The sequence below is a fragment of the Anomaloglossus baeobatrachus genome, chromosome 12 (assembly GCF_048569485.1).
Source record: "Anomaloglossus baeobatrachus isolate aAnoBae1 chromosome 12, aAnoBae1.hap1, whole genome shotgun sequence".
Taxonomy (NCBI): domain Eukaryota; kingdom Metazoa; phylum Chordata; class Amphibia; order Anura; family Aromobatidae; genus Anomaloglossus; species Anomaloglossus baeobatrachus.
In genome coordinates this window covers 41802371-41815801 of record NC_134364.1, presented here as the reverse complement: position 1 = coordinate 41815801, position 13431 = coordinate 41802371, and the positions used below count along the sequence as shown (strand labels likewise).

General features: G+C 44.3%; 1 protein-coding gene across 2 annotated transcripts in view; it reads left to right on the top strand.

Annotated features, from left to right (window-relative positions):
* TTBK2 (tau tubulin kinase 2) overlaps positions 1 to 13365 on the top strand; it is a 137057-nt gene extending 123692 nt beyond the window's left edge. Inside the window, exons 12-16 of one of the 2 annotated variants that reach the window (XM_075329959.1) lie at positions 1161 to 1372; positions 1482 to 2052; positions 3134 to 3382; positions 8412 to 9607; positions 10270 to 13365. In XM_075329959.1, the coding sequence (XP_075186074.1) occupies positions 1161 to 1372; positions 1482 to 2052; positions 3134 to 3382; positions 8412 to 9607; positions 10270 to 10753 (2712 nt within the window). In that variant the 3' untranslated portion in view covers positions 10754 to 13365. The remainder of the gene's footprint in view (positions 1 to 1160; positions 1373 to 1481; positions 2053 to 3133; positions 3383 to 8411; positions 9608 to 10269) is intronic. The other variant, XM_075329961.1, reaches the window with a different exon arrangement.
* The last annotated feature ends 66 nt before the right edge of the window (positions 13366 to 13431 follow it).

The window sequence follows — 13431 nt, the reverse complement described above, 5'->3', positions numbered from 1 at the left end:
AAGCTGCAGAGGCTGCCTGCTGGGGGGAAATGGGAAATGCCACATAGTTGGACTGATGCTGCAGGGTAGGAGCTACAGCAACAGACTGCCTGATGGAGGGGACCAGGAGGCGCCGCAAAGCCGGACTGATGCTGCAGGGTAGGAGCTACAGCAACAGACTGCCTGATGGAGGGGAGAGGAGGTGCCACACAGCCGGACTGATACTGCAGGGTAGGAGCTACAGCAACAGACTGCCTGATGGAGGGGACCAGGAGGCGCCGCAAAGCCGGACTGATGCTGCAGGGTAGGAGCTACAGCAACAGACTGCCTGATGGAGGGGACCAGGAGGCACCGCACAGCCGGACTGATGCTGCAGAGTAGGAGCTACAGCAACAGACTGCTTGATGGAGGGGACCAGGAGGCGCCGCACAGCCGGACTGATGCTGCAGGGTAGGAGCTACAGCAACAGGCTGCCAGATGAAGGGGACCAGGAGGCGCCGCAAAGCCGGACTGATGCTGCAGGGTAGGAGCTACAGCAACAGACTGCCTGATGGAGGGGAGAGGAGGTGCCACACAGCCGGACTGATGCTGCAGGGTAGGAGCTACAGCAACAGACTGCCTGATGGAGGGGACCAGGAGGCGCCGCAAAGCCGGACTGATGCTGCAGGGTAGGAGCTACAGCAACAGACTGCCTGATGGAGGGGACCAGGAGGCACCGCACAGCCGGACTGATGCTTCAGAGTAGGAGCTACAGCAACAGGCTGCTTGCTGGGGGGTAATAGCCGACACCACACAGTTGGACTGACACAGACTGGAGACGGGTCAGTGGAGGGTGGAGTGTATTTGGAATAAGAGTAGCCTGTGCATAAAGACTAAAGGAGAATTGATGCATCAGAGGGCGTGATCACAAAGGTGAATTTATAAAGGGGTGTTTATGGCATATATAATTACACCAGATGATAAATGTCACCGGGCTAGCTGAATGCCGTGTCCGTCAGTGCCATAAATAATGACTGAAGTAGCAACACCCATACTGTTCTATTAATTTCCAGAAGAGTGGGTGATCTAATTCCTTTTTTAATATATCAGAGGAGACTGAGATTAGAGATTTATAGGTGACAAGTGTATTTGTAAAACCCCTTTTAATTTCGAATGTACATTTCTTAATCTCTTGTTTTTAGGCTGCCACAGAGGAAGAACATAGCAATGGTCAGGCAAATGGCGTCCATAACGCTCCAAGCCTTGGGTCTCCTGTGAGGGTTCGGTCAGAAATTACACAGCTGGACCGCGATGTTCCTCTTCTGCGCAAATTACGCACAATACACAGCTTTGAGCTGGAGAGGAGACTGACTCTGGAATCCAAACCCGATGCTGACAAGTTCTTGGAGAACTGGTAAAGAGCCTGATTATTTACATTTTGATTTGTATTTTGTTGTTTTTGTTTTTTTTGCTTATATTAAGTAACATAATTGAATTTCATGTCTTGATTGTTCTTCTGTTAGTGTTGAAAAGGTCCCAAAAGATCCAAATGTGAAAGATGCAGCAGCTGCTGATGGGTCATCTCCATCTCCTTCTCTTCCAAGAAAGACGATTGTGGCCCCTACCGGTACTGACCACGTGTGGCACTATGATGATGAGTATATGCCGGAGGGCTCTAAGCCAGGGTCGGGCAGTTCTCCAGAGCATCTGGATGGTGTGGTTAGCAATGGGTTTGTAGCCGTCAATCTAAGCTCCTGCCGGCAGGAGGTTGATTCTAAAGAATGGGTCATTGTGGATAAAGAACGAGATTTAAAGGATTTCACGTCAAATGGTAAAGGTCAGAAGGTAACCGGAAGTCCATCGGAAGAAGAACCGGAGGTGCTACATGTACTTGAAGAGTCTCCTCAAGATGGACCTCCAAAACTGGGCTCATGGACCAATAAGAAAACTGATGAAGGGATCGAACTTGACATCCTGGTTTCCTCAGGTCCTTGTCTTGATAAACTTGATCCAATGTCAGGAGCTGCTGGCCAGCTGCTTCCAGCAACACCTACAAGTCCCATGGAAGCGCAAGCTGAAGGGGCTATCACACCGGTAAGCAATGCCGCTTCTTATTTAATAGGTCATGTAGGGGTTAAAGGACCTGGACAACCCTTTTTTTAATGCAGTTGTCTCCCTTGAAAAATACCTATCCCAGCGTTGTCTGCACCAAGTCTTCCGTGACATAGTTATGATCTGTAAGTCTGCAAACAGTCAGAGGCCGCTATTTGGCTCCTTTGCAGGACCCAAAAAGCATCCACTGGTTAGCTGCAGGGGTCACGTGGCATAACAATGACATCACTGGGCGGTGAAGATTTGTGGTTTTTATCTTACATGGGGGACTACTTTATTATAAAAAGGGTCTGTCTAGGTAGTGGACAACCCTTTTTATCCCAATGATTTACTCAGAAATATGTCTAGCAATCTGGCAAACCATGCTTTCTAACCTTGCTCGGTTTGCTTGCCTCGAACTGCTGGGCTTCATTTTTATCTTCAAAGCATGACATATCCACCTCTATACAGGCATGGCACGTCATTTCATGTAGAAACGCATCAAGAAGGCGCTCTATAACACGCTTTAAAGGGTTTCTATCTCGGGTATTAAATCTATGAGACGGAGGTGGGATCCATACCTTTGAGACCGTAGAGGCACTGTAGACTAACATTGGCCAATATTGACAGCCTGTGTCTGGGGGGGTGGCACCCAAGATGTCAGGTGAGATAAGGATCCGGCATGTCCAATTTCAGACGGCCGAGTGTCCCTGGGTTTCGGAGAGTTGGGTGAGATGGGTGCCATGTAAACCATTGTTTGGCCAACAACTGCCTAAATTTCTTCGAGCTACTTAAGATTCGAGTCCTTCCTCTTGGACCTGTATCGATCATAAGAACTGGGCTCTTTCTCACTCCACTATGGAAGGAAAGATGGCCACCCATCTGCGACCCATTGGGAGATAGAAACCCCACTTCTCCTTCAGCCGGCACAAATAAAGTCCATTTCACGTATGTGGCTTCCATTAAGCGTAGGGTAAATGGTTTTCTTTGCTTGCTCATCTCCTTCTCTTCTGCCATGGTGGGTGCATTCATTGTTTATTTTCCTTTTATGATTTTGTTCCCCCCCCTCACATCATATTCACAGCTTGGTGCTTCTCATATCCTGTTATCCTCTACCTCAAGACCTGCTAGCAATCCCATGCGCTTCACCAGCCCCAATACACCCCAGTCGAGCCGCTCAGAGTCTCCGCACAAGAAAGAGATTGGCATCCCCAAGAGTCAGTCGGCTGAGAGTTGCTCTTCTTCCTCTCGTTCAGCCAACCGCAGGAAGCTCCCTGCCATTCCCCATGGTGGCACCAAGTACCCCAGTGTAATACGAATATCCAAGTCCCAGGTGAATGAACGGATATGTCCAAAGTCACTGTCACTTGTTAATCCATGTCAAAGTTTTTGTATCTTCTTTTTTTTACTGTGCCGTTCTGTTTGTTCCCTAAAGTGTAACGGGGTATTAAAAAAAAAACGCAATTGCGGAAAGGATGATTATTCCAGATTGTCTTGGACTCGTGGAACAAAATGGAACTGCAAGAAAGTAGTTATATAGGAAGATTTAAGTAATATATTCAATAGATTCTACAGACTTTGAGATTGACTCATGATGACCAACTCTTCTGTAACGATATCTGCCCCAAAGAGACCCTTTGTGCGGTCACATAAGCATGGACAGGCCGAGCCACCATAGTCCTTCCAGTTTGTCCATGATGCCATTAAGACACAATCCCTACAAAGGCGTTGTCCTGGACTATTTGATAATTTTTAGGCCCAAAAACAGGCAAGTAAATATCTGCCTGTTCTACCTGGCGCCGGTTCAGAGCAGTCACCAGTGTCTCCTGATGGCTATTCAGCTGCTTCACATCAACAGATCAGCTCTTCTTCTTTTGTTCTGCTCTGTGGATGTGATGTTACTACTGACGTTATGGTGATTGATAGTTGTCTCCCCGCAGTTAGCGGCAGGGAGCTGGCTGTTAATCAGCAGGACATCAGCTATGGTGCTCCATCAATAGAGTGGAATAGGAAGAGCCGCTCTGTTAGGTCGGTGGAAGCCTCTGAATGGCCGGTGACCGCTCTGTGCCAGGCACAACATGGAGGTGGTTAACAACAACCTGACTGTTAGTTCTTGGGCCCAAATGAAATCATTAAATTGTCCTGGATAACCCGTTTAATTGGTTTCTGACCCATTTAAGATGTTTATTGGCATATAAAATGCTCAAATGCCTCATTATTTACAAATTATCTCTCCAGGAATGGAGACAAACTCTAGCGCAGCGCCACCTATTGGAAGTAGCGATCCTAAAAGTCAAATGTGGATTTTTAACAATCCTTTGCATATAACTTAGGATCTATAAGCCAGATCAGAATCCCAATTTGCACACATTATTTACAATGTGACATAGATTGAAGCCTCACTGTTGCCCTTTGGTACAATGTGTAAATGCTTTACACATCGTTCGCCACGTCCATACAGCAAAGGTGGTGGCTGCCACATGATTTACTGTATTTTTCGTTTTATAAGACGCACCGGATTATAAGACGCACCCCAAATTTAGAGCTAAAAAAGTAAAAATCTGGTGTCCGTTTTATAATCCGGTGGTGTCCGGTGGGGGGCAGCAGCAGTGGTGGAGTTGGGGGTCACAGGAGGCAACCGCTCCGGCCGCACCACAGAGCCGTGTCAGCCACCGCACAAAGCCGCGCCGGGCGCCGCACGCGGGAGCACAATATAGTCCTGCCTCCAGTGACCCCTCTCCACTACCCCCCTCCCCCCCTCCATCCCGGTAAGCTACATTCGGATTTTAAGACGCACCCCTCACTTTCCTCCCAAATTTTTGGGAGGCAAAGTGCGTCTTATAATCCGAAAAATACGGTAATCATGTAAGCATCTCTGACTGCCGCCTCTTCTGCACGGGCACCAAAGTACTTTATGCATGCACAGGTGGATGCACCAGAGCCTCCCGTATGGGCTGAGCCGATGATGATGCAGCCAGAGAGGCCATCACATGAGTAAATTGCAGAGCCACAGCTTTCTTGGACAGGTTAACTACTACGTCCAGGGTTTACACACATGGTGCCATGATTGGGGAGAGCGGACTCCGCTTGTGTGCTGCAGGATGTGTCAATGGGTTTTAGCAGTTTATGGATTTTCCAATTCAGTCAAGTGGCCAACCCTAAAGTTTACCAAAATCTGCTCTGACTGCTCTATGCTGATTGCATCTATTGCGTGTGTAAATGCACACAGTGATCTGATATTCAGACTCTTGGGTGTGTTGACTTTCAGTCCATTTATTTTCCATTTAAATAAAATATAATAAAATATACTTGTGATCTGGATACAAAAGGTCCTCATCCGGCACACAGAATTGGAGGAAGTGTCAGGATGCGTGCTGTTCTCCATCAGCCCACTGTCCGCTGTTTGGTAGTGGATTTGATTTCTAAAACGTAAATGTTCTTTACATGGATGGCACTGGGCAACGCAGATAAATTCTGGAGAAATAAAATCCACACTTCTCAACTAAATAATAAATGAAGCTTGTAGCTTTTATTTATTACTGCTTAATAGTTCTATTAAATGAGACGTAAGCGGGCTTTACACCCAACGACATCGCTAACGAGATGTCGTTGGGGTCACGGAATTCGTGACGCGCATCCGGCCTCGTTAGCGACGTAGTTGCATGTGACATGTACGAGCGACCGCTAACGATGCAAAATACTTACCAAATCGCTGATTTTTGACATGTCGTCCATTTCCCAAATGTCGTTGCTGCTTTTGGACGCAGGTTGTTGGTTGTTCCTGAGGCAGCACACATCGCTACGTGTGACACCCCAGGAACGACGAACAACAGCGTACCTGCGTCCTCCAGCAACGAGGTGGGCATGTCTTTCATGCGGCTGCTCTCCGCCCCTCCGCTTCTATTGGACGCCTGCTGTGTGACGTCTCTGTGACGCTGCACTAACTGCCCCCTTAGAACAGAGGCTGTTCCGTTGGCCACAACGACGTCGCTAGGAAGGTAAAGGCTACTTTACACACTGCGATATCGGTCCCGATATCGCTAGTGTGGGTACCCGCCCCCATCTGTTGCGCGACACGGGCAAATCGCTGCCCGTGCCGCACAACATCGCCCAGACCCGTCACACATACCTGCCCGGCGACGTCGCTGTGACCGGCGAACCACCTCCTTTCTAAGGGGGCGGTCCGTGCGGCGTCACAGCGACGTCACTGAGCGGCCGCCCAATAGCAGCGGAGGGGCGGAGATGAGCGGGACGTAACATCCCGCCCACCTCCTTCCTTCCTCATAGCGGCCGGGAGGCAGGTAAGGAGAGCTTCCTCGTTCCTGCGGCGTCACACATAGCGATGTGTGCTGCCGCAGGAGCGACGAACTACATCGTTACTGCTGCAGTAACGATAATCGAGAATGGACCCCCATGTCACCGATGAGCGATTTTGCACATTTTTGCAAAGATGCAAAATCGCTCATCGGTGTCACACGCAGCAACATCACTAATGCGGCCGGATGTGCGTCACAAATTCCGTGACCCCAACGACTCCGCATTAGCGATGTCGCAGCGTGTAAAGCCCCCTTAAGTCCGTGTGACGGGTACTAGCGATATTGTGCGCCATGGGCAGCGATTTGCCCGTGATGCACAAACGATGGGGGCTGGCGCTTTCATGAGTGACCATCGCTAGCGATGTCGCTGCGTTTAAAGCGCCCTTTTAGAGTTGGTGTGAATTGATTTGTAGGACCCTGGTCTGGCGGCCACTTTATAAATCTGTTGTTGGCAGACGGGATCTCTGAGAACCGCTTCTTACCTGGTGGCATCCATGTCTCCTCTTCTGATTAGCCGGCTTGGTCAATATCATCGTTGCGATGTGACTTGGGACACGTGCACACGTTGAGTACTTGGTGACTTTTTTGCCTTCGTATTTGTAAACAAGAATCAGGAGTGGGTGATAAATCCAGAAGTGCCCGTATTTCTATTATTTTTTAAATCAGATCTTTTTTATTAAACAATTAGGAATCAATACAGAGAAAATATATTGCATCTTATATAACTAGTAAGAGCGTACATTGAAAAAACATATGTTGTCTATAAATCAGGTTATTCCTCTGTATATATGTGTGTGTATATATATATATATATATATATATATATATATATATATATATATATATATATATATATATATATATAAAAAAATAAATAAATTCTTAGATCACAGTTATATAAATTGAGCCTACAAACAACATGGCTCCACAGATAAACAAAGGTTAAATTATGCAATAATACCTCAGTCACCGTGTTTCTATTATATTTTTCCTGGGATTGTTCCACTCCTGGTTTTGGCTACAAATACTGAGGTAAAAAACTCACCAAATACTCAACACGTGGCCTTACATGTGACATTGCACCAGCCCAGCTAATCAAAAGAGGATCCGTGGATGTTGTCAAGTAAGGGCCGTTTCACACATCCGGCTTTTTGCCGGATTGGCGGATCCGGCGCACTCCAGTACAGTGTATACAGTACAATGGCGGCGCGACAAGCTTCGGTCACATGTTGTCATGTGACGGGAGCATGTAACCCAGAAGTTGCTGCGCTGCCATTGTATTGTATACACTGTTCTGGAGTGCGCCGGATCCGCCAATCCGGCAAAAAGCCGGATGTGTGAAACGGCCCCAAGAGGCGGTTCTTAGGGCTCTCGTCCGCAAGCCACAGATTACCAACATGGCCGCCTTATCAAGGTCCTGGAAATCGATTATCACCAATTCTACAATTAATGATACTAAAATTAGCTATAAAGTAGTTTTTCAAAAGAAAACGGAATTCCATTACCAACATTTAGATTATGGCTTCTTGGAGACTTTATATACCGTGGCCTTAGTGTTGTCTTAAGGAGAAAATGTTGATCGGCAATTACAAGACTGTAATCATAGTCTGTTCTTTACATGTCGGAGCATTTTGTGCCCCTAGTTCAACAAGCCATGCAACCCCAAGAAGTCTTTTATTGGGACAATAGATTCTAAAATAGAAAACCCTTCCTGTTACCTCAAAAGGATGGTAATATGATTCCAAACACAAAAGAAAAAAAATAGATTAAAAGGCGTAAAAACAAAAAGTTACATTTGAAAAAAAAAAAGTGTTTATAAAATTGAATTTTTGCTCTGCGTTTTTGTTGTTGCATTTTTTAATTTTGATGCATGTTTTATACAATAATGCATGTTTTACCTCTATTATCTGTTGTTCAGTAAAACTAATTTTATTTTTAAGTGACCGATACCTGCAGGTTATCTGCACCATCAGATGGCATTGGATACGAGTGCGTTATTGGTAGTGGAATTAATTTGTCTCATTTTATCACTTCTTGTACATTTAGATGACGATTCCTCGACCTTCAGTTACATCAACCCAATCTGCTTCAGAAAGCTTCCCCTGCGGACCAGCGTTAGAGAAACGAGATCGGGACTCCAATCTCTTAGAAATGTTCTCGCCACACGAGACGCCAACAGGTTACGGTACAACAGAAGATGATATCGCCTCCGCTACCAACAAAGGAAATCTGGCATTAGATTTAGGTCAACTTGGTCAGAGCAAAGCAAGTGGCTCAGCCATGGACCCAGGCAATAAAGACTTGGTTAATGGCTATGATCTAATGCCAAATGAGAAGAAAAGTGTCGAGACTCCGGTACGCTCCCATTCTGGCTCTCCAGTTGAGGGCAAGTCTGAACAAAACAAAAGTTGTCATTCTCCAAGGCTTTCTCCTGGACCTTGTAAAATCCCAGACGTGGTAATGACTGATATTTATGAACCCACAAAGACCAGGACTTTTTGCTCTGTGCCAAATGAACCCTCAGATCATCAAGAAATAAAGTTGGAAGCAGTGTTGAGTCCGCGAAACGTTGACGTGGTAGTGCCTACCGGGACCTTACTTGAAAAGGTTCATCAAAATGGTTATCACAAAGATAAACATGCAGTATCTAACGGCTGTGCAGAGTCTAGCTTGTCTATGTTACTTGACCATGTTGGCGATAAGGATCAAAGAAATCTTAAAAATGGGCTCCAGTGTGACCTAAGCGATGCCTCTCAGCATTCCAAAAAAGATCACACCAAGTCATCTCTTCCAACTAGACACAGCAGGATTCCCGTACTGGCCCAGGAGGTCGATTCTGCATCAGAATCGTCCTCTCCGATATCTGCAAAGGAGAAGCTTTTTTTGAAAAAAGCCCATCAGACCGATCTTGCCAGAATCTTAATGGAAAAGCGGCAAATCAAGTCATTTTACGGTGACCTTTCAAGTGCCTCTGACAAGTCCATGGAGGAGAAGACCTCGTCACCAGCTGTACGGTTATCTGAGGACGAAGTCTTCTTCATTCCCAGAACGGTCTCCGATTCAAATGTCCGGCAGTCTGACGATGGAAGTGTAACATCTCACAGCCCCCAGTCTAGGAGAAGTAAGATCCCCCGCCCGGTGTCCTGGACAAGTAATGATCAGATTAGCAGCGCTCCTTCAACGCCTTTCCTTCCAAGGCCACCACCTGGAAAACCACCCACACGACCTGGAGTGGAGGCGCGGTAAGGAAAACTACAGCGATAGATTTCTTTTCATTAGATTATTCCTTTGGTTCATACTGTTTGCTGATTTGTTATTACTTTAGAAGGAGTGGAGAGGCAAGATCCCCATGAAGGTTGCATTATACATAGAAAGATTGGAAGGATCCAACTTCTAATCTGTCTAGTTGGCCCCAATAAAGTAGAGGTGAAGGACAGTGCTCCCGTTTTAGCAAAAACAATTTGGAATTTTTTTGTTCCATAAATTTATTGTATGCGTTGTTTAACGATTCCTGTGACTAAGAACTCATGGTAAATTAACCCCTTATCGACATATGATGTACAGTTACGTCATATGTCGCCTTCCTGACTTTGCTGTGGACTCAGGAACGGAGCCTGCATCTTTGCCGGCAGATAATGGCTGAATTATTATTATTAGGTGCCGCTGCCGGCACCTAAAAAGGCTGATCGGCTGGGGTGCCAGTATCTGACCCAGGCCAAGTCGACATTGATGACGTACCCTAAGCTATCAATGTTAAAGCAGTGGACAACCCCTTTAATGGCTTTGTATGTTGTTGTGTTGTTTGTTTTATATCGATAGATAAATCTATTGATATGTTCTAATAATAAGATAAAATAAACTGATGTGCTTATTCTTCTTTTTTTTTTTTTTCTTCTCTCTATAGCATACGCAGATACAAGGTGCTGGGGAGCGGTAATTCTGATTCAGACCTGCTCTCCCGCCTGGCTCAGATTATTAAGAATGGGTCTCAAAAGGCACGCAGTTCTTCCCAATCCAAAAGCCCAGGTTCTCCCCACAGCCCCAAAACACCTCCAAAGAGTCCCGTGGTTCCCCGACGAAGCCCTAGCGCTTCCCCGCGCAGCTCTTCATTACCCCGTACTAACAGCTCTTCTTCATCAAGAGCCGGAAGACCCCATCATCATGACCCCAAAGGCTCGTCACCATACGTTGGCCGGAGCAAATCCCCACCCACCCTCTCTGGTTCTTCTTCTTCAAGACGCTCCTGTCAACAGGATTATTGCTGCAGCAAACAAAGTAAGAACTTATCCAAGGGACCAGGTGGCACTCATCACTCTGCAGGGAGTAAAACCAGCCGCGGAAAATCCTCTGTCCGAGAGGTGAAACTATCCAGTAAACTGAGCAGATAGTAGCCAGGATTTGCCGCCTGCGCAGCAGTGGTCCCCATCTTGTAATGCATGTTGTGTATGTCACTGTATATTCCAAAAGAAAATCCAAATCAGTGTTGGTTTTTATGTTTTAACGAAAAGACTTGAAAACAGTTTGTTACGTCTTTGTAGTGGGATGAATGTCTAAATAACCATTCCAGTTTTGCCAATGGGAACCAATCAAATGGGGAAAGTGGGTCGTAGAGGTTAGTGGAGTTGTTACCCAGTTTGTCACTGGTGTCTGCCATTGATACAAGATTTTTATGGGATCATGCAGAAGTCGGAAGAGAATATCCCCACCTAAAACAATGTCTAAATAATTGATGCAAACGAGATACGTAAAATAGTCAATATGCTGCATAACCCGAAGCGGAGGACCTCTGATGTCAGCCAGTTATTCAGATCTTCTCTAGAAACTTCTTCTCATGCCAGTTCAGTCATTTTACCTTTTAGTTCCCATAATATTGTGTTTTCTTTAAGCTTTGCCATTTTTGTAGCAAGAAAGTACAGTCTATTACACTATTCTATTCATCAAATATACTGCACCCTAGCTGACCTCTTTAGGATCCGACTCGGAGCTATGGTAGTCTTAAAAGGTTCTTGTCACCAAATCAAAAGTGACCAGTTTTTGCTCTGTTTTTTATTCCTACTGCTCCGCTAAGTATGTTGTTTTTGTTTTGTTTTGTTTTTTTAGAATCCACATATGGTTCCAGAGATACGCCCTTTCTTTTTATTGCTCATTTTTATGGCCTTTATAAGGGGGCGTGGTTCATGGTAATACTGCAGCGCAGCCTAAAGACACGCCCCTGAGGATCCTGTCAGCCGCACCCCCTGGAAGGAACGTACAGAATGACACTAAATATAAAGGTCCATATCTCTGGAACTGTTTGGCGGAAAAACTGACATACTCGGGAGCAGTGGGGATAAAATAAGAGCAAAAACTGGCATCTTTTTACTTACTGGCAGTTCCTCTTTAAAGGGATTCCATTTCTTCATACATCCCTTTTGCCATATGCTTGGAAGCTATTGGCTGCCATTGGCCACTAATCTATTACCATGGCATTGCTCAATCACTGGCTGCCATTAGATAGGAGCAATGTGACTTTGGCACCATGGGAAATGTTTTCTTTACTGGTGTAAATCAAACGATTAAGATTGCCTAAGACAGGTAGGTTGTTTTTGGGGTTTTTTTGTTAGTGTTATTTTATCCACTTGTTTTCAAACTTTTTTTTTTTTAACTCCTTTAGAGAAGTACACCCACAAAGTAATCATTAGCCGAATAATATGCCTTTAAGGCATAAACAAACTTGTATAGCAAATAAGAGCCGAAACATGTGCCAGACAGTAATGTAAAAAGTCAATAATTTATTATTGCAAATTATTAAATTAAGAATGGAGATCATCTATATACCTGCCATGGAATACATGTAAAGGGTATAAACATAACAGATGGCTGTAACAGTACAAAAGCTGAATTATGTAATAATCTAATGTATAATAATATTCTACATATAATACATAATGAGATTTGTATGTATTACATACGGTAATTCAGCTTTTGTACTGTTGTAGTCATGTTTTATGTTTATATCTTTAAATGTTTTCCATGTCAGGTATGTACATGATCACCAGTCTTAATTTTCCTTTAAGTCCTCTAAGCTAAGTTATTGGAGGTCTTTGTTTTTAGAAAACCCATTTTAAGGAGTACTGTAACAGAACTAATGTGGGATTGAGCCTAACCGCAAAATTCTTTTAATCCAGGATCTATGGGCTCATTGCATAGAAAAGTATATTAATGGGCTCAGTGCATAGAAATGTATGCTAAACTCACCAGTAAGGATAGGCAGCCTACAATAAGGCTGTTTGCACACAGTAAGTTTTTTGTTTATGCAGATTGTGGGACAAATCTGCCTGCTTCTTCTTATGTGAGCAAAGTCTACGAGAATCCTGAAGTGTTGTGCACATATTGCTTATTTTTTCCTTGCAGATTTGGTGCAGAAAATAATCTGCAGCATGTCAATTGGTGAGTTTTTTTGCCCTTCCATCAATTAACAATCAAAAATGCACTAAAAACACGTGTTTCTTGGTGCGTTTTTTTTCTCCCAGAAAGTGCAGATTTGATGCAGAGAATTTCTGCACCAAATCTGCATCGTGTGCACATAGCCTAAAGAGAACTCCAAAATGCTAAATACAAAATCTCTTATTTTTTTTTTTAAGTGGTTTCATCTCCCAAAACCTCAATAAAAAAAATTAAAATCATAAATTATATTGTATATATGTAATGCATATATACATTTAATTAAATTCACCAGTAAAGACAATTTACATAAAGATAACCCCAAAATGCTCTTATTTTTTATTAATTTTTTTATTTTGTTTATTCCTTTTTTTTTTTTTATAACTGTTTCATCTCCCAAAACCCCAATTTAAAAAATAAATCACATTGCGGTTTTGTTCTCTATAGTATCAAACACAGGATTTATGGACTTTTACTTCTCAATACAGGAATCAGTTTTTTGTCGGTGAATCCTTTACACCGTGTCTACATTGTACTATTTACAGGGATGATGTATTTTAGATTTGAGCAAATGATCCCAGATGTTTTTTTGTTTTGTATTTTTTTTGTGGGGGGGGGGGGGGGGGGGTTACAACACCCAAAT